The 25302-nt window shown below is 44.4% G+C and overlaps 2 protein-coding genes across 3 annotated transcripts; one reads left to right on the top strand and one right to left on the bottom strand.

The window, feature by feature from the left end:
- The first annotated feature begins 336 nt into the window (after positions 1-336).
- Positions 337-20726, top strand: SNX8 (sorting nexin 8). 2 transcript variants are annotated; one of them, XM_079320335.1, is made up of 12 exons: positions 391-468; positions 1322-1396; positions 7906-8096; positions 8513-8630; positions 10882-11003; positions 11372-11452; positions 12369-12529; positions 12971-13103; positions 14172-14240; positions 15010-15159; positions 15492-15641; positions 16363-20726. In XM_079320335.1, the coding sequence occupies exons 3-12, from the start codon at positions 7956-7958 to the stop codon at positions 16474-16476; spliced, it is 1239 nt and encodes a 412-aa protein (XP_079176461.1). In that variant the 5' UTR covers positions 391-468; positions 1322-1396; positions 7906-7955; the 3' UTR covers positions 16477-20726. The 2 variants fall into 2 exon arrangements, with proteins under 2 accessions (XP_079176460.1, XP_079176461.1); XM_079320334.1 differs by lacking the exon at positions 1322-1396 and having other exon boundaries at positions 337-468.
- A 593-nt stretch (positions 20727-21319) lies between these two features.
- Positions 21320-25013, bottom strand: NUDT1 (nudix hydrolase 1). Its single transcript, XM_079320339.1, has 3 exons — positions 24841-25013; positions 21958-22103; positions 21320-21744 (listed from the first exon to the last, which is right to left on the bottom strand). The coding sequence occupies exons 1-3, from the start codon at positions 24990-24992 to the stop codon at positions 21572-21574; spliced, it is 471 nt and encodes a 156-aa protein (XP_079176465.1). The 5' UTR covers positions 24993-25013; the 3' UTR covers positions 21320-21571.
- Positions 25014-25302: the final 289 nt, after the last annotated feature.

Genomic DNA, 25302 nt, shown 5'->3' with positions numbered 1-25302 from the left:
CAGCCTCAACAGTTCGTCTACTTTCCTAGCGCAAAGCCTCCCTGAAGTTCACAACAACCATCCTTTTTAGATATAAAAAAATAAAGCAGTTATTAAGGTATTAAGCCCACGAGCCGATCACGTTTTACACGCTTCAAGGTACTGGAGAGATGCGTTATTAATCCCGGAGCGGCTCAGAGGCGCTCGGAGCGATCCCGCCAGCGGCGGGCACGGCTCGCCGCCGCTGCCCGAGCCCGTCCGAGCGGGGCCGCGGGGCGCAGACCGGGATGTGACACGGAGCAGCGCCCGGGCGGGGCCCGGCGCCGCGGGCACCGCGCCCCTCGCCCCCGGCCCCGCGGGAGGCGGCTCTGCCCGCCCGCCCCGCCCTGCGGAGGAAGGGGAGGCGGCCGCCCCGGCCTCACATGACCGCGGCCGCGATGGACGGCGAGCCGCCCGCGGGCACGGGCACGGGCACCGGCACGGCCGCAGGTACGGGGGGTGCGGGTGGCGGGGCCGAGCTGTCAGCCGCGCCCGCCCGGGGAGCGGACGGGACTCGGGGCCGCGCTCCCGCCGAAACCTGCGGGCAGCGCCGCCGCCTTCCCTCCTCCGCCCGGGGCGGCGGGACCCCGCCGGTCCCGGCCCGGCCGCAGCGGTGCCGCTCGGGTCCTCCCCGTGCCGAGCTGCGGGGGAAGCAGCGGCAGCGCCGGGGCCGCCGGGGTTACCTGCCCGCCGGTGGCCCCGCCGGCCGCGGCGCTCGGCTGCCCGCAGCCCGTGTGCGGGCGCGGTCCGGACCGGCTCCCGTGCGGACCCCGCGGCCGAGCGCTCCGCTCGGTGCTGCGCTGGGCTCGCTCCGCTCGGGCTCTCCGCTCCCGCTCCCGCAGCGGCTCGGGCGGTCCCTGTGCCACCCAGCCCAGCCGAGCCAGCCGCGCTTCAGCGGGGAGAGCTCCGGCTCCGAGCGCTGCAGTTTCGCTCGGTCCGGGATGAAGAAACTCGTCGCCAAATACTGCCGGCGCTTGTTGCGAAATGGGAGATGGAGGGAGCTCCTGGGTGAATTGAGGGAATAACACGTTAGACTCCTTTAGCAGTTAAACTGAACGAAACTTTCCGAGAGCTCTGTAAAGTTTTCTTTGAAGTGGCCGAAGTTTTGTGTCTGTTCTGCGCATACTATTTTTTTTTCCCCTCTCAGTTTGGAAAGAAAAATGAGTACGTAAGCTTAATGCATGGAGAAATGGTTCGATTGGTTATATTTAGGATCCACAGTGAGTTTGCTCTTGTTAGGCCTGTGATGCTCCTGATGCAGATAATGCTTATGAATAAATTATTTTGGAATATTTCTGTCCAGGACTGATGTAACATATTGAACAGCAGCCTTTGTGCAACAAAGTGTCCTACTGTACCAAAGAGAGAGCTTGCTCAGGTATGTCTCCACCTGCTTCAGGAGCCTTATAGAGATAAAACAGTCATCTCCAAGTAGAGTATTCTTGAACTTAATTAGTCCTGGTGGTGGTGCTTCTCAACCTTTCTGATCTACTCAGCCTTCTTTAGAAAACTTCGTTTTCTTTGGCAAAGATTTTATGATGAGCACTGCGAGAGGGTTTATAATGATTTTGGCTAAAGAAAAATAATGCTGTGAATGCAGCAATGTTTTTTTATTTCTAGCATTGTGATGCACGTTCAGAGATCTTTGAAAGTTTCACACCCATATGTAATTTTTTTGGAGACCAGCAACTTGTCAAGGAGTGTTTTGGGAAGATTTAAATATCTAGAGTAATGAGAGTCCTGAGAGGTATCATTGATACCCCATGAGAGCACATAAAAATGCTGTCTTTTTGATTTAGCAGAGCTGGAAGTATTTTGATACAATCAAAGTGAAAAAAAAGGATTATGTCCAGCATGTAGAAGTCAATTTGCAGAGTGCCTTTTATTGACTTTTTTTCATTTTGCTTCCATGTGAGTCTGTTTTGCAGTGATTGCAGGGAGCCACTTCAGGTGTGCTGGCTGTGTAGGGAGTGAGGTGTCTCTTTTTCTTTTGATGGAAAACCTTTATCTGAGTGTTCAGCCCATGGGAGCTGAACTTACAGCTTACAGACAGTAATAATTTGCACTTGACCACTGATTTCCTCCACAGTCTTCAAGTTTTAGGGGTTGGTGCAAATTGATGGAGAAAAATTTACCAGTCCTAGACACGTGGAATTGGTACAGAAGGAGAAGAACTTTAATAATTACTTTTCTGCAGGATTTGGGATAAGAATGAGCTTGTTCTCACTATGGAATGTGTGAAAAAAACCGTGTGGAGGTTGCAGTGTTTGGAGTGGCAATACCATTTTTAATGCTTAAATGCTAGCATTGAGTTTTTCCCCAGCATAATCAGGAGGGTGAGAAGGGAGATGAGAAACAAAACAAAGATAAACTGTTTCTTTTCATGGGATATTATTGACCTCTATCAGGACAATTGGTTGTGGAAACTTGTCAGTTTTGTAGTCAGGCTAAAATGTCCTTGTGAAAGTTTCCTGGAGTAGTTGTTTGGGTTATTGCTTGCTGGCTTACATTTTTGGGTGTGAATTTTTACACTCCCAACCTCTTTGTGAAAAAAATGATATTTAGAAGTTATCCACTGAGTGCTGGGAACCAGCCCTAGTGAGCATTTGACTTTTTGTCCCTGTAATCTTAGGGCACATTCCTCGATGGATTTTTCTCTGCTAATCCTGTTATTTCTTCAAAGTAGCTGCATCTCACTTGATTGTGTTTGCTCCAGCTGGGGTCTGTGGCTCATGGCTGACTGGTGAATGGAATGTGGCCCTTGTATTCCCAGACTTGGGAAATCAGATGAATCAGTTGATGATCTAACAGCTTAGTTAAAAGAGCAGGGCAATAGGCTTAAGGTTGGTTCTTTACACACAGTAAATCTGTGTGACAAGTTGGTGTTGGGGTTTTTTTTTCTGCTGGAGTATGGGACTGTGGTAGTTTGAGAAGCAGCAAGAGGCCTACAGCTTTAGGGGACTGCAGAAATTCAGGTGCTTTTCTAATACTACTAAATTAGGTTTAACTAGTCTAAGCTATTCTTGAGTTGTGGCATAACTTCTCCATTTCATCTTTAGGAGCACCAAGTGCTGAGTAACTATCTTAAACTTACTTGGAAAAAAACCCCAAATAACCACCAAAAAACCCTCTCCAAACCAAAACCAAACTACCCATAACACCACCAGAAAAAAAAAAAAAAAAAAAAGGGAAATAGAAAAACCTAACCAAGGAAAAAAAAGCCCAGAAAACTCAGACTAACTAGTGCAGGGTACATACTTGACATCTGTGGTGGTGGTGTTTTGGGGTTTTTTTAAGGAGAAAAACAAAATGTTGGAGTCTGTTTCCAGCATCTAATTTTATGACTGTTGTGCTATTTTATCTTGTTTTGGCATTGGGTAGCTTGTATGTACAAGGGAATTGCTGGGAAGAAGAAGGAAGGAGACTCTTAATTAGTGTGAAGCTAAATAGAATAACTTTCCTTGTGCCCACTGAGAAACACAGACCTGCCTTCCATGTTGAACACACAGCTGTGTGGCACTTAGCTTTGTTAGACTGATTATTTGGCTTTTCTCCTTTTGAAATAAGAATTGCATGGTTTTAAATTTTTCAAAAATATATAAACTCTTTAATAAGAAAGAAGTTTTGTATGGTTTTTTGGTGGGACTTCTGTTGTTTTTTTTCTTTAGGGCACTTCAAATTATGTAATATTTTAATAAATGAAACCTAAGATGGGGATCTGTTTGAATTTGTAGTTGAAATCTGCACCAGCATTCAGGGAGGCTGATGTGGATGCTGGATTCTGCAATTATGAAGGAATGTGTTTGACACAGTAAGGGGGAAAGGCATTTCCATAATTCCTGGAGCTTCTCATAAGAAGACAAGAAAGGAAAGGGAAATGCTGATGAATGATTCCTGCTTTGGTGTTCCTGGCTCTGGAGTTGGTAGTGGAGTCCTCATTTTTTCCAGGGAGAAATCTGAGTTATCTGTGTACAAAGCCAGTCAGTTTTCATGTTCCCTTGCATTTCCTGTGAGTTGGTTCCCCTCTGCTCTGCACAGCTGTGACCTGTGATATTGGAGGAGAGATCTGAGCTTTTTCCTGAAGGTTTTCTTCCTTACAAACTCCTTTCTCCTTCTAGTAAATATGCTACTAATATAACCAGTAATTCTTTGGCACTAGCTACTTAAGCATGTCTAATAAATTTACCTGATTAGCACCTGTTGTAATAAAGAGTTGGTAGCATCAGCCATCTGTAAAATGGAGATAAGGCCTCCAAATTTGATTGACAGAGCTTAAACAGGGAAGGGAGATCAATGTTGTGATTTAGCACCTGTGCTTCCAGCCCTGGCATCTCTCCTGTATGTGCTTACTCACATGTGAAAACTCTGCAGCTATCCAGGTGCTTGGAATTTTGCCCTGGCTTTCATAAATGTGTGATTTTTGGAAATTTGGGTGGAGGAAACTGGTAACTCCATGGAGGGCAGATTGCTGCCCAGTTGTATCAGTGGAGTAATTAATGTTGAGCACTAAAGCATGAAGCACATGGTATGAAGTAGAGAAATTTTCATTGCAGTTGTTCTCTGGGTAAGTTTCTCAACTCCCTTCAGTCCAAAGGCTATCTGACTTGTTACCAAAAAAAAAAAAAAAAAAGAATTATGCAGTGTTTTCATAGCTGTTTTGTTTTACAACCAAACAAAAACTGGGCCATCCTTTGAATGCTTCTTCAAACTTTTAGTTCTTGTCATCTTGCTGTCTTCTTGTTTGCATATGCATGTTTATATGTATTATTTTTAACTTTTATATCAACTTGTTTTCAGTTGTATCAGGTCACTTCCTGATGTCTTATTGACAACAGATTGAGAAACTGCTTTAGCAAAAGCCTAGCTTGTAGGAAAAAGCTGATTTTTATTTTGTCTGCTTCCCAGTGTTCCAGGGGACCATTCCATACCTCATTCCTATATCCACTTGCTGCTCTCTCTATATAAACTTTACTAGATAATGATCTGCTGAAACCAAAGGGAATGTTTTCAAAATTAGCTGTTCTCCAGCAGAGAGTTCGTGATGGGAAGCTTTAAGTGTTCTGTTACAATGCATGTAAATTCTTTTACTGGCTGAACACAGGAGCTCATACCAATGAGTTCCCACTATTTATCCACCATTCCTGGCCAGGGCTCTTGAGGCTGTTCCCAAATAGGCTCTTTAGTAAGTAGAATGAAAAATGAGCTGAAGGATATATTGCTCTGTAGGGTTAGTGTTAATGCCATGATAAGCATTTCTTAAAGCAGGTTAACAGCTGTTCCCAAGTCATTTTATTGTGTTCTCAGACCAGCGTTTGTGGGTGTGGATTCACCCTGAGTAACTGTCTTGTTGATAGCAGACATGCTGAGCTTATTAATTAAACAGTAATTATTCAAACTTGTTTGCATGGTTGTCTGGTTTATGTGATTTCACACATTTAGACAAGGTTGAGATGTAAAGAAGCTACAGAATATTTCAGGGAGAGCCAGGAGTGTGAACTGCTGATAAAGAGAAGGCATGTCCTGCAGGTGATTTTTAGAAAGCAAATTTTGAGAAAAACTTGGTAAAAACTGGGGAAGAATTACCAAGAAAAGAGCAACATGGCTGAATTGTTAAAGGACTGTGGAGTTTTGCCTGCTGGGGCATCACTCTGAGGATGTCTAACTGGGTAATGGGGTTCAGAGCTCTGATGAACCTGAGAGTCCTCAGCATCAGTTTGGTTCTGGGACCTAAAGATGAGACAGTGAGGGTTTCATGGTTCACCCTGTTCATTTTTTCTCCTCATACCTATCTCCTGCCTTTGGGGTATCAGGAGTTTACCAGGCAATGCAGAGCCCAGTTCAGTTTTGTGCTGTTGGCTGTCCAGCAGAAGGATGGGGAGCAGAGACAGTGATTCAATGGGCAGGGGGAGATGCTGTGTTAGCACAGGCTGGCACTGCTTGGGGGATTAGTTGGGGTGCATTTTGAGCAGCCCCCTTTGGGGAGGCCTCTGCAACATCAGCCAGTGGCTGAGCATCACAGAAGGCTCTGGAATTCTCTGCAGGGATGTGTGAGTGCACTGGAAGAGTAACAACATCTGCTGTTGTGTGTTGTGTTTCATTGGTGTGTCTTGAGCAGTTAAACCCAAGAATTACCAGGGTGGACCCCCAGAGAACTGCTGCTCTGGATATCCAGGATGCCTTGTGCTCTACATTATCACTTAATCCAGCAGTATCCCATGTCAACACTGAATTAACCTGTATTATTTTACTGAAAGTTTCTGGCAGGTAGCTGGAAGTTTTTAGGAGCTGCTACATAGGTGGGGTTAACAGGTGATATGTCTATTAAAGCAGAGGTGTTAAGACTTGCTTCTCTGAGTCACATTAGCAGGAATCTGAAGCCTGATGAGGCATGTGGGATAAGGTCATTTGTCCTGGATTTGGTTTGGTTTCATTGAGCTATTTTATGGAACAAATAGCAAAGTGTCTGTTATGAAGTCATAAATCTGAGGAATTAAAGATTTGCTTGTTTTCCCCACTTATCAGGGCCTAGGGCACATGAAAGAGCAGGTGGGAAATCCTTATCAGGAGGAGATCAGGGGTTTCAAGTTAAGGATATGACTTCTTATCTTCCTTGAGTTAATCTGTTACCCAGTTAACAACTTTTTGAGCTATGTATCAAAGCTTAAAGAAATGCTTCTTGCTTCTGCGCTGTTGCAGTCTGTGTTCTCAAAACTGCAGATATATTTAACAACTTCTGCACAATGGCAAGGAAGGAAGGGGTAATGAATCCTACCTGGCTTCTCTAGGTACCTTTCATCAGTGGATTTGCTTTAAAAAAGAGCTTGTTTCCAATATGCCTCTTACAGAAAGAAAGCAACCCTCCTGCTCCAGGCTGGAGAGCAGAGCTCAGGTATGGGCTGAACAGAGTCCAGGGTCATACCCTCATTTTTCACACTGTTTGCTATATGTGGAGTGGGTAGAAAAGAAAGGATGGCTTTGAAAAACAGTGTAAGTCACATAATAGATGTAGTTATGAAGTCAGGTTGAGATAAGAGGCTGCAGTCAGTCACTTGATAAGAGAACACTCTGAGTCATCAGCTTTGCCCCTCCTTTGATGTCATTTGTCCTCTGGGGACACATTCTTAAGACCCATCTTTTTTCACTTCTGCATCTGTCTGAGAGTAAGCTACTGTCCAAAGCTTCCCAGTTATGGTGAAATTCACTGTTAAAAGCTGTTTTCTAGCTACAAGCAGTGGAAGAGAATAGTAATGTTGGATAGATTTTGCCACAGTTTGCTGTGACTGAGGAACTGTCAGCTTGGTAGCTCTTATTAGGAACCTCTTCTTTGGAATTTAACTATGTTGACATAGTAAATGATTGTAATTCATACTCACTGTAGCACACTGTCATAGAGCTTAATAAAATGTCAAATGAAGTGTCTCCTTCCTTTGTAATGATGTGCAAAATTAATGGATTAAATTTCTACAGCTCAGTAAAATGACCCATTTTGCTTTCCTTCCATGAGTTGTTCTAGGCAGGATCCAAAAGTGCTGAGCAAGGGTTTCATTCACTTTGGCAGATCCTGCTGTGGTGGGAGCTGGACAGACAGGAAATGCAGGCCTCTTAGCTGATTCACAGAACAAATTTGGCCTGTGATTCTTTGCTTAGTGGAGATGTTTCTCTGACTCGATATAATTGGTGGTGCCCTGGGTGCTGTGAGCAGGGAGGCACCAGCGATGTGAACGTGTGTGAAGCAGCATCACCTCCCAGGGGAGTGGCCTGGCTGGGCTTCTGCTTGTGTTGCACCACTCTGGGAGCACCAAGCAAAGGAACAGAGTATTTTAAGGCTACTACTTTTACTATTTTATCTTATCAGGTCTATTGTTTTTTTCCCTTTTTGTCTTCTAGATTTGGCAAAGCCTCCAGTAAATGAACCAAGGGAACCGGAACAGTTTCTAATGCAGACGCCCCAGGGAAATCCACTGCTGCTTTCCCACACCCTACAAGAGCTATTGAGCAAGGATAGTGTGCAGGTGGAGCTTATCCCTGAGAAGAAGGGCCTTTTTCTGAAACATGTGGAATATGAGGTTTCCAGCAAGGTAATATGAACAAGCTTTGGGCTTGGTGAGAATGTATCTTCCCATGAATGTCTGTGCAGTTTCTGCTGGCAAAGTCCTGAGTGATTTAGATGTGCTGGGTGATGCTGATTTTAAGTAGATCAGTTATGTGAGCTGACTTTTATTGCAGTAGCACTGGGTCTTCCTGGCTTGGGCCTCTGCACCATGGAACATCTAACTGAGCTGTGAAGGGTGGGCTGCAAGTTGACTTACTTGAAAACTGAGCTCTGTAAAAAAAGCAGGCGGGTGACAATGGAAAACAAAACGGTTTTGTAACAAATCAGCACAGGTAGCTGGATATATCCAACTGTTTTGAGCTAGTGAAGAAGCTGGTATTGGCAGTGCAAAAAAACCAAAGTTGTGTGAGCTGTGCATTGATTTGCCCCCGTTCCCTGCAGCGGTTCAAGTGCTCCGTGTACCGGCGCTACAACGACTTCGTGGTGTTCCACGAGATGCTGCTGCACAAGTTCCCCTATCGGATGGTGCCAGCACTGCCCCCAAAGAGGATGCTGGGAGGTAAAACTGCTGCTGCATTTTGGGCTGGAGGGGTTCTGCTTCAAGGTGATACTGTTGAAAAGAAGTGTTTAAAATATCGGAACTCTTGGCTTCTGCTTGCCTCAGACAGCAGCTTTGAGGTTATAATACATAATTTGGAGGTGTGAATTATTGGCCTGCTGGAAATTCCTATAGGGGAGATATGAATGTAAAAATTTCAGTGGGGTTTCTTCCTGTAGAATTTCAGTGTCTAATGATTGTAATTCTACGTGAGAGCATGGCAGAATTACAGGTGTTTCTTCTTAGAAAAACAGGTTGTGGTGATCATTGTTGAGTGGTGGACTTGGCTGTGTTAGTTTAACAGCTGGATTCAGTGATCTTAAAAGTTCTTTTCCACCCTAAATGGAATCAGTGTCATTTCATTCAAGTATACTTTAGCAGTTAGACTAGAAACCAAGAAGTAACCCAAGACAAGAAGAGTATCAGAGCTCCTTCAGGAGCAATTTTTTCATTAATCTCAAATATTGACACTGCTTTTAAGCATCTATTATTTCAAAAGTTGTTTTACTGTATAAAATCCATCTTGTTTAATACTTTATCTGTGAAGGAATAAGCTTTTCAGTGTCTTCTCTCCTGCCCATGGTGCTAAGCTCACTGAGTTTCAACAAATAATTGATCCTGATTGAGGAGTCCAAGTATTGCTCCAGTAAAGCAGAATTGGAGAACAGTGAGCAGAGCAGGGTGTATAGTGAACTGGAGCAAAGCAAAATCACACCCCTGAAAAGCTCCAATGGTCATATATTCTTATGATAGAATGTGAGTTGTGAGGGTGTTTCTGGGGGGTTGTGAAACCCATGTGTGAATTTAACCTGAGGCAGTGTTCTCAGCCATAATTTCCACTTCATGCAACACCTTGTGAGAAAGAGACCTTCTCTGATGGATCTCAGTGGACTGAAGATGCTTGACAAGCCCCAAGTATCTGTCACTTGTCAGGGACTGTTATTTCCTTGCATTGCTGGTGTGTTGGTATTTCCCTGCATTCACTGGTGCATTTCTTCCCACACATATCATAACTTTAGGAAAAAACCTGATAGGACTAGTTCCCAAACTGCTGGGAGAACAGTTCTAATACACTGCAGAGCTGTGAGGAGGCAGGGAATGCTGATAGCCTTTAGTGCAGTGACTGCATATAGAAGAGCTGTGGAAGTGGCTTAATGGAAACTGCAAACAGGAAAAAGGAAAGGGAACTGGTAGTTCTTGTTTCTGATTAATGGACTGACAAATGGTGTTGCAGGACACAGGTTTTGTTGGATTAGTATAGATGTGTGACTCTTGGAGCCTCCAAGTCCCAGAGCTGGATGGACAAAGCTCTGTGCTTTGTCTTTGATGTGCTCCTCTGCTGAGTTACACAGATCCCAGTGGGGATCTGCTCCCCTCCACCTGCCAGATGGAGATGGGTGACCTGCTCTGCTCCTTTAAAGGACAGCAACCCTCTGAGGTATATCCTGTGGGAAGTGTGTACAAAACTTGAGAAATGTCCATGTGGGTTAAGTGTGAGCAAAGCAAAATTGAGATCTGCAACCCCAATGGCAGAAAAATGAATTATTGGGCAATGCTGTACTGAGGATCACCTGTGAGAGTCCTTCATTATATGAGAGTATTATCATGGATACGAGAATTCCTTTAATTTCTTTCTATGCTGCTTTCTTTTCTTTTAATCTTTGGTTTTATTTCTTATTGTTCCTGGAAAACTCCAGGAACTTTGATTTACTTCCTTTTTGCAGTTATTACCAGATTTTCAATCTTCCTGTATCAGCAAGAGGGGTAGAATTTTTTTAGTTTAGTTTGACTCTGGGTGGATGTACTGCAGATTGCTGTGCAAGTCTTCCAAAATACTTTTTGGCACCTTGCATGAAAAGGATGGATGCTGATCCTAGGAGTCCCAAACAGGCTGGGATATCCTCTGTGGAATTGATTCAGAGGAAGAAGCATCTCTATAGGCCCATAGTTTGTAAGTGGAGGTTTCAGGCCTTAGACTTGGCTGTTTGTCCTTCTTCCCTGACCTACCCTGTGGAAACAATGTGCAGCTATGTATGCTGGATTTTGGTAAAGAATGCTTGATGGAATATTTGTTCAGGTGCTCAGTCTGAAAGGTCTGGTTTTGGGAGCTGACATAGACTATAGGTAACCATTCTTTAGTTTTTGTTGCAATGCTTTTTTTCTCTCTGAGATGTGAGGGGCATGGATTGAAATCTCCTGTTTGTCCCTGCAGCTGATCGGGAGTTCATAGAATCGAGGAGGAGAGCGCTGAAGCGATTTATAAACCTGGTGGCTCGACACCCCCCTTTCTCAGAAGATGTGCTCTTGAAACTCTTTCTGTCCTTCAGTGGCTCAGTGAGTGTTTCTCAGCAATAGTCCTGAGTTTGCAGGTCTTGCTGTAACTGCCTTGCTGGGCTCAGTGTTCAGAATTGCTGTTAACCTACATGGGTTTGCTCCCTGGGCTGAAGAGAATTTTCTCTCAGTAGGTGTTTCCACAGTGGAAAGTGGAAGGTAATTTCACTCAATGCCAGGAGTATAGCATTTTGAAAATTATAACTCTTCTTAGGGGAGCAGAGATTATGTTTTCCTTAAATTAAACCTAACCTGGTAAAGCTGTATCTGCTGAGTTGTACCTTGCTGCTGCAATTTATCTGAGACCTGCATGAACTGCCTGTGTTTTCTCATAGTTCTTTCCTGCTCATTTGGTTCTATATTTTCTGCAGGATGTACAGAATAAGCTAAGGGAGTTGGTCCAGGGAGTAGGAGATGAATTTGTGACTTGCAGATTAGCTACCCAGGCCAAGGTATGTATATGAATTTCTTGCAACATGTTATTCTCATTTATATGGCTTTATTCTCAAAGTGCTTCAGTTATGGCATTTATGCAGTGTTGGAGACCTTAGGTAGGAGAAATTGTTTCTAGAGTTTGAAGGACTTATAATTTTATTGAAAAGATCAAATAAACTTATGACTCTTAAGGGCCTGATATTTCTAGCTAAATTCTGTCTCATGAATATGATATAGATTAAACAATGAATCCTGCTCAGAACATGTTTCTCTGTAATTACTTGTGCTTGCATAACAAACAAATGCACAAATTGCACAATTTAATGTCTAGATTGATGTCTTTCCCTTGTGCTCATGCCCTCATTCTGTCTGTTGTGCTCTTTTTGTGGGAGAGCAATTTGGACTGTTATGGAAAAGTTAGTTACAAGTTCTCCATATATCTGTTTATCCCGGTGATTAAGTACACATCCACTGTGTTCATTGAGCAATTTCAAAGCTAGTTGTTGTTCAGGTTCCTTCAATTCTTGCAAAAGATTTTGCAACTTAGAGCTTAATTCAGGTTTTTACCAGTGATAAACTGGTCAAAAAAAAGCATGAACTTTCAGTTCATGCTTGACTTTACTGGCTGGGAGTTACCAGTAGGATCAGATCAGAACTTGTGAGATTGCCATTCTACTGGTAGTTAGAAGAAGGTTTGTGAGGTTTCAGATTTTGCCAATTCTGTCTACACTGGATATTTGAACCTCTTTCTGCCTCTGAAAATTAGGGCTATTTGTGAGACATGTGACTTGGACACCTAAATGGGAAACTGGTCTCTGCAGAGCTGTTAGAGCACAGTGGGAGACAGTGAGCACAGGAGGGAAGCCTGTCCCTCCCTGCAGACTGTGCTGTGCCTCTGATTTATCCACCAGTAATCCCTCTGTACTCCTTCAGGACTTCCTCCCAGCTGACATCCAGGCCCAGTTTGCTGCCAGCAGGGAGCTGATCAGGAATATCTATAACAGCTTTTACAAGCTGCGGGACCGTGCGGAGAGGATCGCTGCCCGCGCCATCGATAACGCCTCCGACCTGCTCATGTTTGGGAAGGAGCTGAGGTGGGTGTGCAGGAACAGGGTTTGCTGATGGCAACATTTCCTCTGCTGGCTTACAACTCAAAGCTGTTGCAAGGTTTGCCTGCAAATGGTCTGGTAAAAATGAGGATTTCAGTGTATGCTGCAGGACATAATCAATTTTCCCTGTATAAAAGAAGGAGATGCACACTTTCCACTAGGGCTGCATCCCCTAGAGTGTGAGGAAAGAACTAGGGTTGCATCCCCTAGAGTGTGAGGAAAGAAAACAAATACCTTCATATTCAGGGACTTGTGTTATTGTCTCTCTCCCCAGTATGTACACAGTTAACTCTGCATTTGTGATGGGACAGTAGTAGCTCAGCACTGTGAGCTATTTAGACAGATTTGGAACTGCTGTCTGCAAATATCTTGATCTCCTCAGTGGAATTTGTCTCCTAGATGTGACCATTGCTTATCTCCTTCCAGTGCTTTGGGCTCAGACACTACCCCACTTCCTTCCTGGGCTGCTTTGAATAACAACACATGGGGCACTCTGAAACAAGCCTTGAAGGGTCTGTCTGTTGAATTTGCACTTCTGGCAGATAAAGCTGCGCAGCAGGTGAGTCCTTTACTTTTGTCCTTTTTTTTTTTTTAACATGAACGAGGTACACTGCTGTCCTAAATTTCATCTTGAGTCATGAGCTCTGTGGACATAACTCTTCAAGAGTTGAGGGAGATTGCAGTCCAAACTCATCCTTAACTAACGGCCTGCTTGTTCAAGCTTGTGTGAAGTACTTGGACTGTGTTTAAATGGGGAAAAAATGTAGCAGACAAGGGAAAGGGAGGAAAAACCTGCTTTTTTTTCTTACTTTTAAATGGTTACTGCACACATTAAGTACTAGGGTGAGCTGTCCAAAAATGCTGTGTTCCATTTTATTAATCTGCTACAAAGAACCCAGAATAGCTTACTTCTGAATCAAATTTTCACATTCATGTACTTAAACATTACATAAGAATCATTCAGACAGAAGCACAACATTCTGCTCTAAGTGTACAAGGTGGTAATGACTGTCAGAATGATGTGAGAACACGACAGGCTGGGAAGGAAAAGTAATAGTTTTGTCTTCAGTGCTCTTCATCTCATTGTGTTAAAACACTCAGTGGCTTTTGTAGATCAGTCAGGCCAGGTCTCTTCTCTGGAGTTTACACTCCAGTGAGCTTTACTGATACAGGAAGAAAAGAGTGTTTTGTTTAATAAAAACACTGGTAGTGAAATTTGTCTTGGTGTCTCATCTCTGCCTTCTGATGCATGAACTATTACAGGGAACATGCAGGTGTTCAGAGTTTTAATGGATTAGTTATCTTGTAGAAAGGGAAGATGAAAGATTGGAGGAATCTGCAAGAGCAAGGAATTCCAGGCAGAGTGTGTTGAAAGGACTGACACAGGCCTGTGAAACCAACTCCTCTTGTTCTAATGATCAGTCAGATGGAAAAGCTGTTCCTGCCTCAGTCAGGTCTTTGTTCTGCACACTGAAGACTAAACACTCCAGTGCCATGGGAGAGATTTTTAATGCAGTTGTGTAAGCACTGATGTGCCCTGGAGAGAGCAGTGAGAGCCTGCATGGTGTGGGGGTGAAGGGCTGGGATGCCAGGCTTACGTAAAATGTACTTTTTCCTTGTTTTCTAGGGTAAACAGGAAGAGAATGATGTGGTGGAGAAGTTGAACCTTTTCTTGGATTTACTCCAGTCCTATAAAGTGAGCTTTGCTGTTCTGCCAGCAAGAAAGTTGTTTAGAGCAAGCTTGTGCTCTTTAGAGGGTGTAACGCCAACTGGATGGAAAAGTGTCTGTGAGGCCAGTTCAGAGGCAAACTGGGCATCTGGCAGAGGGAGGGCAGTGGCTCTTGGCCACAAGGAGCTCTGTAGCCTTCCTCATCAGCTCATCTGGTGATGAGTACTTGCCAAAGAGCAAACTGCAAGAAATTTAAAAATATGACTGCTTAAACTGTATGGGTATGGATCAGCTAACTTCTTGTTTTTAGATTTGGCTGCTTTTGAATCAAAGCAGTGAACTAGATTGCTGCTGATTTGCTCATGGAGACATGAGTTCAGTTATGAATGAAAGGATTTTGCTAATACTAATCTTCTGTTCAGCTGTATGTGTTAGTCTCTCTTGACATTCCCAGGCCAGGACTGAATTTGCAGGATTTGAGCCAGCACTTTAATTAATTGCCAGCACTTAATACTGAGAAGGTCAGAAAAGATAAGAGGCCTGATAAGATCCAAAATGTTGGTAGAAATGATGCTCCAGGTTGCCTCTTAAACTCACTGGTCTGGGTTCAAGCAGTTTTGTTTCTTAAATTCTTAGCTACTGTCATCTTTTGACCCCCTTGAAAACAAAGGAGCAAAAATCTGCAGCGTAGAAATGACACAAAATGTGACCACAAGTGTGTGTTCCTGATGTACTTGGCTGTGTTTGCTGACTCTTGGCTCCCACTGTGGACCTGCTGTTTTGCTTTCCCATGAAGGACCTGTGTGAAAGGCACGAGAAGGGGGTGTTGCACAAGCACCAGCGAGCGTTGCACAAGTACAGCATGATGAAGAGGCAGATGATGAGTGCCACTGTGCAGAACAAAGAGCCAGAATCTGTGGAGCAGCTGGAGTCCAGGATTGTGGAGGTGGGGCAGGCACCTGGGAGAGGAAAGGGTGGGACTGGGCTCTGTAATGGTGCTGCTGTGTAGCTGAGACATTTGCAGAAAGGTTTTGGGCTGAAAGGGGTAGCCTGTACTTTGGGAAGTCTGGCTTTCCTCAGCACTTGTTGCTGGCAATGTGTCATGTGGGAAGCAGCGTGATGGAAAGGGCAATTCCTGTTGTATCAAATGAGTCCAGGAACTGCCTTTTTTACATTTTTGGTATGTGTTTGAATTGCTGCTGTGGGGAGGAATGCTGTTGTCTCCTGTTTCTCCTTTCTCCCACCCTCTTCCTGGTCACAGAGTTGCTCTTCTTTCAGCAAGAAAACGCCATCATAACCATGGAGCTGCGGAATTACTTCTCCCTGTACTGCCTGCACCAGGAGACACAGCTCATCCACATCTACCTGCCTCTCACATCTCACATTCTGGGGGCCTTTGTCAACTCCCAGATTCAGGGTCACAAAGAGGTGAGTTCTAGACTGTTCTTTTTCACAAAATATGAAGGAGAATGTGAATGGATTTGTTTTCACCCACTGGCCTTCATGCTCTAATCAGCTGTGCAGTTGGGCTCTCTCCTAACTTACAATGTTATCTGAGGTTTTTTCAGTTTGGGGTGAGGATCAAGGTTGACCTCTAACACTCTAAAACATGGTATCTTCTTGCAACAAGTTTTTTTTTATTTTTCTCATCTGTAGCTGGTAGGCCTTGTGAGTAGTTGAAAGAGATCCAACCATTAAATCTCTACTCTGTAAGGAATGATGTATGTTTGCTAGACTGATCTGGTTTTTTGTTGAGCTACACAGAAATTGTAAGACAAGAAAACTTTCTAAAATTTAGAAGCTTCCTTTTGTTAAACCTGAAATATGGCCTTTAATATTCCTCATATACAGACTTTCTTGCTTTGGTTATATTAGAAAAGTCTTTTCTCCTTCAGCTCCCTTCCATCCCTTCAGTGAAGGAATTTGAAGAAGGGAAAACTCCCTTCCATACAGGCTCAGGAAAATGTTAATGGAGCTGCACATAGCACTGGTCTAACAGGAACAGTCTGGGTCCACTGAATTTCCTGAAAATACTTCAGCAATTTTGTGTTGTGCTTCTGAGTGCCTGAGATTGCTGCTGAAATTCCATGTGGTGAGATTGTTGCCTGCTGTGTGGTCATGTCTGCTTTCTCTCCTTCTCCACTCACAGATGAGTAAAGTTTGGAATGAATTGAAGCCGAAGTTGAGCTGCCTTTTTGTGGGATCCAGCAGTATGCCAACTCCACCACTGTCACCTCCAGAAGGAAACTTCTTTTCCAGTTAATGTTCCCAGCATCCCACATGGAGCAAGAAGGGCAATCAACGAAGGGGTGGGACCTCTACCTCCAATGAATCCTCCAAACAGCTTTTTTTTTTTTTTTTTTTAATATTGCTGCTTTGAGCTGCTCTCTGATTTAGACTGGATATGGGGCAGAACATATGGATATAGAGACAATTTTGTAATTTTGCAATGCCCTGGGGCAGAGCTGATGTTCATTTTCCTGCAGACAGCCCTCAGGGGTTGGGATGTGGCTGGCACAGCGAGTGCTGCAGTGTTGTTGCTGAGGCCTCTGCATCTTGTACTAACAGTCCTCCAATCATGTTTATCTGCAGCTGTGCTGACACATCTCTGCACGTCTCTGAAGTGCTGAGATGAACAGGATAGCTGAAGCACTTGCTTGTAGTGGAGATAAATTGCTTTTTATGCCTTGGAGGGCCTGTGTTAGGGATGTGTGTGCATAGGGAAAGCTGAAAGCCACCCCCCATCCCATTGTAGGTGTCTGGATTTGATTTCTTACTGCTAGACCTTAGCACAAAATGAATGAAGTGGTTGGATTTTGTAACCCAGCTGGGCAGGGGTCAGTGCTGTGTGTGACAGGGATTTTCCTGCTGGGGACTCTGTCAGTGTGTTTCCCTTCACGGTTGCAGGGCAGCCTGGGGACTTGCTCATGTTTTTCAGTTTGGGGCCAAAGACAGCTGGGTTCAGGAACTCAGAGGAGTTTGCCTGGCATAAATGGGAAAATAATGGATTAAAACACTCCTAAATTGTGAATCACTTGTACTACAGGAGCAGAGCAGCTACAAGGTAGCTTGTTTCTGCCCTCCATCTGGTGAGTAGCTGTTCAGATCTGTTGGAGAGCTGCTGGTGTTTTCTTTGGTGTAATATCTGAAGTATCCTGTTGCACCAGCAGTGCTGATAAAGTTCATTAGCCAAAATTCAGTATTATCAGGATGTCACTGCCATTCTTCCTGGCTGTGGGTAGCATTGCAGTGTGTTTGTTTGTGAAGGAGAGTAGACAATTAAGTGAAAGTTCTCATCTCTGAAAACACCACAGCCCTTGGCAATGGGGTTTTCAAAACGGTTTGTGGTTGTGATGAAGGGACTGAACATTCTCCACTTTGCATCTCCAGTGGCTTTCCCTGGGAGGCAAAGGGGGAGAATGTGCATGTTGTTACCTCAGGGGAAATGGTGCACATCCTCCAGAGGAACTGATAATCAAACTGCAAACGTCTGCAGCAAAACTGTGTGAGCAGCACTCCCTGAACCTGACTTCTCTGGGGCCAAAATAGTTTCCAAAGGGGAATTTGTGACTTGGCTTCTTGGCATTTTCCTTGAATGGGTAAAAATGGAAGCACATTAACAAGGATGAGTGCTTGCTGTTAAATTGGGACCATTACAGTATTTTCTTACTGGGGAACTCCCCCATTGTCAGGAAGTGTATTTAAATCCTCCAATCACAAAAGCTTTTTTGGTTTTTTTTTTGTTTTTGTTTTTTGTTAATTTCAGAATTTCAGTGCAACATGAAACTCTTCCTAGCCCAGGTGGAAATACTGGATTAGTTTCCTCAGCTAGGAGCAAGACAAGTTGTTTTCCTAGATTCAGGAGACTGAATAACAATTACTCACATTCCTCAGAATGGAGTAAATACACTGCTGTCAGTGAATTCTTTGAGTGCTGAGCCTTAAACAGTGTGTAGCCAACCTTGCACAGAATGGACTAAGAGCTTTTTCCAACAATTCAAATGTTAACTCACTTTCCTCCTGCACATGGGCTTGTCCAGTGAGACAGATGAACTGCAAATGGCTGTGACAGATTTGGTTCTCTCTTGGAGATTTCCTAAGTGATGCAGAAGAAATTCTGCTCACAAGCTGGAGCAAACTGTCAGGGGAAGGAAATGTTTCTACAGTCCAGTTACAGAGAAGATATAATCTCAGGCATGGCACAACAGGTTTTTCTGCTTGACCTTGTCTTGATTAGGAAGATGGTTTGTGGTTCAAGTGTGGAAAGTGTGTTACCAGACTTTTCCATGCTCTTCACTCCTGCCATTATCAGAAGGTGCTGGTTGGTTATAGCTGGCTTAGTCTCAGCACCCATCCTCCCTCATTTATCTTTGTTTGCCTGATGTGGTGAACAGTGAAATGGAGAAAATACTGAATGTTTTGGGGTAAGATCTGATAATTTATGATGGGTCTTATATGTTGCTTGTTTGACTGGGAGGTGTTCTATAGGAGTGCTTGCAAAGAACTAGCCTGAATGGAACTTTGCAGTTCTCACTCTTAGAAAAAAATTACAATTTTGAACTTGATTAAAAAACAAAAAAAAACCCCCCAAAAATCGATCATCAGAGTTAGGGCTTTAGACTAATTCCTCTTTCCTGTTCACCTCCAAGGCCAAATGGTACAGTCCTAGTGCAGAGACTGTAACAGTGATAGAGACACCATAGGACCTATAAAGAAACTGAAATTATATTTTGAGAAACACCCCATTCCTCCATTGTCAGCCCTTGTGTCTTTGAGGAGATTTTTGGGGGTGGGCTTTTCTTGTTTTGGTTATACTCTTCACCAGGTATTTGAGAACTGAGGCCCAGTGTTCTCAAAGCTGATCCAGCTGCAGGCACTTTCAGAGTTTATTTCATACTGGACTGTCAAGCTTCTGTCTCATTCCTAAACACATGCAGACACTATTACATACATGCCTTAGTTTGCAAACCTTTCTTCTGGGAGGCTGCTCAGTGTGCAAATAGCACTGTTTGTTTACCTCAATGTGTGAGGGATTTCCTTACTGTCTTTGTTATGTTCAGCTTATGGATCTGTCAGATTTGGAGGGCAGCACCAAGCACAGCTTCCTTCCTCCAGAGGGAAGCAGCAGAGACTCCAAGGATCCATCAAGCTGACTTCATCTGTCTGTCTGCCCTAGCCAATGTGGGAAAACAGTTGTATTTACCTCCATGCTCTTGCCTTCTGCAGTAAACACTAACCAAGCCAGACAAACTGAGGAGTGTGTGTTGCCTATCTAAGATGCAGTGCCAAAGTGTTAATGTGATTTTCTGAATGGAAATTTCTGTGTGTGCTGGAGGTCAGGGGACCTTCATGTGCTCAAAGGAGTGATGGTAGAAAAGCCTTCAGTGTCTGTCAGAGCAGTCCTGGAGGTGCCAGGGTAGTCAACACCTGAGACCCTGAAAGGATGCCTGAAAATTGTTCTCTGAAAAGGGCTCTATGTTTTGTCACTCCTGAGGGCTTCTCCACTTCCAGCTGTGAAGTGGGAATATACAGGCTTTTTGTCAGTATGTTGTTGAAAAGCTCAAAACTCTATTTACAATACCTTAAATCTTTGATCCTTCTTTCCCTGTCCTTTCATCTTCCTGGTAAGTTGCTCCTCCTAAGTGTAACATGTTCAGTGGTGCCTTGCTACATTCCAGTGCTTTTAATTCTCCTTTAACCATGCAAGGGTGTAATTCCTGGAATTTGTAACAGGCTAATTTACACTTCACTTTGTGCTGTTTACTAAAAGACAGATATCAGCTGGGCACAGAATTTACTTAAACCATGTCAGTCTCAGGGCAGCAGGACCAGTAACATCCCAACTCTTTGACATGAGCTGAAAATTGGGGCTGGGGAAAGCACCTTTCTGAAAGGACTCACCTGACTGCACACAGGGGATAGCAGAGGAGTGCAGCCTGAGCCATGCTTGTTCTTTTCCTACCCAAACTCCTGGAGGAACAGAAAGTAATTCTGTGTGATTGTCACGTGCTGTCTCTCACCCAGCAATTTAGTTTCCACCAGGAAATAAACCAAGGTATTTAACAGGTATTGGCTGCCAGTCATTCCCTTTCCTACCATGCAGTAAGGTCCTACTCTGTAAAAGCTGCCTGTCCTTTTAAGGGGTGCTAATTCTATTTGCCCCAAGCAATTCTGTCTGTTAGAGCAGCCAGGAGCCCTCACTGCCAAGTCAGAAGCAGGGGTGGGTATCAAAACCTCTGTAAGTAAGTGTGCAGCACAAAAGGAAGAGTAAGGTTTTAAAATGTCAATTCATCCTTCTAATTCTGAGCTGTGGCTTGCTGAGCAGATGAAGGATGTTTTTGAGCAGTATAAAATTTTCCAAACTGCTGGAAGGAGACAAGAAACAATCATAGTTCAGAGGGTGTGAATTTTGCCTGCCTGGAATATCCTGTATCTTTGCTTTGCTCAAATAGCCTTATGTATGAAGCACTTTATCCAAATGCAGGAATTAAAGAACTATTACTACAGCTGGTAGACTGGAAATGTTTACAGATCCTACATTACATTCCAAGATTCTATCTGTAAGTGTTATATGTCTGTAAAAGTGTTTGAAAAAAGAGGAAAAAAAAAAAGCAAACCAACAACCCACCACCTTGTGTCAGAAGTTACATATGTGATGTGTTATTTCTGGCATGTTGGATTAAACTTTTGCTGCCCACCATGCTGGGTTGGGCTGACATCAGTGCTGAACCATCACCTGCTCCTGCCCAGGGACAAAACCTGCAGCCCTAGGGAATGGTACTTTGCTAGAAGTTGAATTTGTTCAGCATATTTTTTACCTGAAATGCTCACATAGTTTGACTTTACAGCAGGAGCTGCAACAGTGAAAGCTGGGCTGAGGCAGGACTGTACATCTACCTCTGGTTTATGTTCTCTTAACTCCCATAACCTCACCCTGCCTTCAGCTGGAGGGTCCTGAAGAAATCTCTGGTTTGACCTTTTCAAAAGGCTTTCACATCACCACTACAACAAAATAACACATGCTTTTACTAAAAAAATATTTTTAATAATAATAATAATTTAAAAAAATCCACCCAGGAGGAAAAAGCTTAAGCCACTAAAAAGGGTTTATATGTAAGTTTTTAATAGCTGTGATCACATAACCACTAAAGACTACCACAGACAGGGACTTTACAGCATGGAAAATCTTGTTATTTTTATTTCTTCTCTTAGAAACCCCCTTACTTTCCTTGCTTTGCAGTGACCTGGAAAAAAGCCTCGTTTTCTGCAGAGCTGAGCAAGGAGATGCTCATAAGTCACACTCAGGGTGCTGTAGCCCAATGTGGGCAGTAGCACGTGGGCTGAGTGCTTCTGCTTTCTTAAACTTCCTCCACTTCTTTCAGACTGTGCTCCAGGATGGTGTCTTGTCCCTGGAACTTAAAATAGCCACGAAACAACTTTCTCTGCAGCACCAGGGGAAACCAATAGCTGTCATCTGGCCACATGCAATGGAAGGGCACCTCGTCCAGCTGGAACCACTGGGGCCGCATTTCTGGTGGCAGGAAACAAAAGAACTTTACATGGGATTTTCTCATGGATTTCTGCTGCCTGCATTGTGAATATTGGTCAACAAGCACCTTCCCTCTACTGGCCTGCTGCCTTCCTTCTGGGAGGCATTTTAGCATGCATAGTTCTCCATTTCATAAGGGCAATGCTGTCTCAGAAGAGCATGCACATCCTTCCTTTGCCCACATCAGCCACCTACCCTCACTTTCTGTTGGCTCTCCATGAAAGTGATCTGCTCGGAAAATGTGAACATCCATGAGTTCAGAGTTGCCCACAAATTCAAATGTGATCTGACCCATCTTCTGCAAGGTGTCCACAGTCAGTCCACTCTCTTCCAGGAGCTCCCTGCACAAGAAAAAGACTTCTTACATGAAAGTGAGCTTTGGGAGGACAAAAATGCAGTCATCAACTTTACTCACACATTCAAAAACCTTCCAGTCAAGAGAAGGTGAAAGCTCTTATACACATCAGGGCTCTAACCTGCACCAAGCCACACCACCACAGTGGAGCCAGGTCTTGTGGGATTGTTATTTCAGGCTCCTGAGCCTGGCAGAAAAACAGTCTGTGTTGGAAGGGAAAGATTCAGGAAAATTGATCATTTAATATAATTTAGTCCTTGCAACATGCAGATGGTCTCAGAGGTAGGAGAAAAGGGGGTGAAGTCATGTGACTGTAGTGACTTCAGAAGATAGTTTCATTTAGACAGGTAAACAGTTTTGCCAACTTTGAGCTAAGGAGAAGCAGGTCATGAACACCAGAAAGAACATCTATACCTGCTACACACTCAGCTACTTCTGAAGCAAACTAAGCTTACTTAAATTACCCACTCCATAACACCATTTGCACACAGAAGGCTGGGAATTCCAATTCCCATTCAAATGCAGTGTAAAAAACACAAAGCAATTGTGCAAACTTTGCCTTTCTGCTCCTTGGAAGTACATTGAGCATAACGAGAGACCACAAGGCAAGACTTGTAAGAGCACTTGGAGAGCTGTGCCAGCTTTTTCCAAGCACAACCATGCACAGCTTCTTGGAGCACATTCAATTATTTTCTCTCTTTATGGTGTGTACTCAGGGTTTTTTTTATTTTACCTCACTCTAACAGAAGCAGCATGACTTGCTTGTAGTTAGTAATGGTTTTTCTAATGTACAAAAATAAGGAATATTCTGAAACTGTGTGCCTTTAGTTATAGTTAATAATTAATGTAGTTGCCTATTTGGCAGTAACAACAATTTTAAAATGTAATGGAAGTGATTTTAAGGCTCCAGCTTTCTTTGGCATGAATTTCATGGACCTCATTGTTCAAAATTATACTTAACTTAATGTCTTGGCTAATTTTAGTTTATCTTCTGAGAAGCTATCTATGTCTGAAATAGAGGCAGTTTTCCAGCAATGACTCTAAAAGCCTCCTTTTACAGGCACTGATAATTGAACAACAAAGCACAACATTGCTAAGTTCTCCAGGCAGTTTATCCATCAACTGCTTGGCTCTGTCTGTAGCAAGTGGAAACATTACAGGTGGCAAACTAGAAATAACTCATTCACTAAATGCTCCCCTTACAAGATGTGCCAGTGAGGAGCTGCCCAGGTGCTTGTGGGAATGTGCTGTACCCAGCAGAAGATGGAAATCTTACTGGTACTGGGAACTTTTGTTCATGTTTTGGCTTAATATTTAACTACTTGTGCAGAGAGGACACTTCACACCTGCCTCTGCCAACCCAGCTGAGACAGAGCAACGTGGAACCACAACCTCAGACCTCAGGGCCCAGTGCAGAGTGGAAGTGGTACAAGGGGAGTTTGGTTTGGACTGTGATGCTTTGAAGTGTGATGCTTCCTGCAGCAGAGCTGTGCTCCAGCCAGCAAGGTGGCCAGTGTGTCCAGCTGCTCCTGGCTCTGGGGACAGCTTCCTGCCCAGCTGACCTCAGCAGGAACTGCTTGTGTCACTGTGGAATAAATGCAGGCAAAGGGAAGGGGACAGTCCCCAGCAGCAGGTGCTGACTGTGCTGGGGCACATTGCATTTGGATTTTGGAAAATTTTAGCACTTGGCATCCTGTGTGAACAGAAGTTCTGGTGTCAAACTCGGGGCCAGCACAGCTAAACACACCAAGCAAATCAAATGCTGCATGAAACCATTAGATTTACCCCACAGCCAGTGGCAGGTAAGTCTAGCAAATGTTAAGTGAGAAGACTTAAGTCCCTGCCTCCACTCAGAGATGCTAAATGACACGAAAAGCCATGCTGAAGTGTCAGGTACAGTAAGGCCATGTGCTCTTGGAGCACATCTGCACAGAGACCCTTCTGTCCCTGGGCCCAGCTCACCACAGAGCCCGGGTGGTGGTGCTGGCACAGCTGAGGAGGCTGTAGAGGGCAGAACTGTTGGGAACCAGCTGAGCACACCGTGACTGATCTTCCTGCAGGTGCAAGGGCAGCTTTGGGCATGTGTCACAAACTGAGGAGATGGCAAAGCATGGTTTTTGTGTCTGCAACATTCATGTAAAGAACAAGGTACCTAGCTTTTAGAGGAGTCTAGCAATTCAGCTGTGATCTGCAACTTCATTTTAATGACCAGACAGATGAAGGAACTACAAGAAATCAGTACTAAAGGGGTCAAAAATTACATTGTGCCTTTTTACTGATGAAATTAATTTCTGCAATTCAGCATTAGCACTTAAAAATGTCACCATACAATCAAATAATAAGCAGTTTGGCTAATTATTTAAATTAAATTAGCTGTAATTCTGCTATATAGCCAAAATTAAACCCTGCACCTCTCTGAAGAGTGGAAGAACCTCCACTGAGCACTCGGACTCATTCTCAGTTTAGATCAGAGATGGGAGGGAGGACACAGAAATTCCAGTTGCTCACAGACTATATGACACTTTAAGATTTACAAATAACAAAGGGGGAGCAATCCTGTTTCTCTGCACATGTGGATGCTCCCTCATCACCTGTGGAGCAGGTGGCTCACGACTGTGCTGGTAACACGAGGGCATCACTGACCAGAAGAGCCGTGGTACCTCTGCCTGCAGCCCATGCCGACGGTCCAACACCTCCACCTGTGCCCCAGCCGCGTCCCTCACCTGCGGGCAGCCTCCTCGATGCTCTCCCCGGGCTGCACCTTGCCCCCGAAGCCGTTCCACAGCCCCGCGCCGAACCCGCGCTTCTTCATGCCCAGCAGGACGCGGGACGGCTGCACCACCAGGACGAGGGTGAAGAGTCTGGAGGTGTGCATGGCTCCTGCAGAGGGACGAGGCGGGCAAGGGAGCCGGGGGTGCCCAGAGCCCCTCACCCCAAACACCCAGCACCCAACCCCTGGTCCCCGGTACCTGCTTCTCTAACGCTGCCACTGACCCTTGCTCTCCTGCCACCCTGTAAATTCTGATCCTCCCTTCCCAAACCCTTTTTTCCCCCAAACCCCCGTCCCGAATCCTGACCACCCTTAACACCCCTTCCCAGGATCTCTGACTCCCAGCACCGTTCCCCAAATCTTTGATCCCCTCCGCAAATCCCTGTCCCCCCAGATTCTCCGACCACCCTCAACA

This window comes from Erithacus rubecula (assembly GCF_903797595.1).
Source record: "Erithacus rubecula genome assembly, chromosome: 17".
Lineage (NCBI taxonomy): Eukaryota > Metazoa > Chordata > Aves > Passeriformes > Muscicapidae > Erithacus > Erithacus rubecula.
The sequence above is the reverse complement of the archived record's forward strand: the minus strand, read 5'-3'. Positions and strand labels throughout refer to the sequence as shown.

Bases quoted from the DNA above. Each gene is read 5' to 3' on its own strand.
- SNX8 (XM_079320334.1), top strand. From the start codon at position 402: ATGACCGCGGCCGCGATGGACGGCGAGCCGCCCGCGGGCACGGGCACG. The intron at 469-7,905 runs GTACGGGGGGTG...TTTGTCTTCTAG, and splicing joins GGGCACCGGCACGGCCGCAG to ATTTGGCAAAGCCTCCAGTA. The intron at 14,241-15,009 runs GTGAGCTTTGCT...TTTCCCATGAAG, and splicing joins ATTTACTCCAGTCCTATAAA to GACCTGTGTGAAAGGCACGA.
- NUDT1 (XM_079320339.1), bottom strand. From the start codon at position 24,992: ATGCACACCTCCAGACTCTTCACCCTCGTCCTGGTGGTGCAGCCGTCC. The intron at 22,104-24,840 runs GTGAGGGACGCG...TTTCTTGTGCAG, and splicing joins ATCGAGGAGGCTGCCCGCAG to GGAGCTCCTGGAAGAGAGTG. The intron at 21,745-21,957 runs GTAGGTGGCTGA...TCCTGCCACCAG, and splicing joins AGAGCCAACAGAAAGTGAGG to AAATGCGGCCCCAGTGGTTC.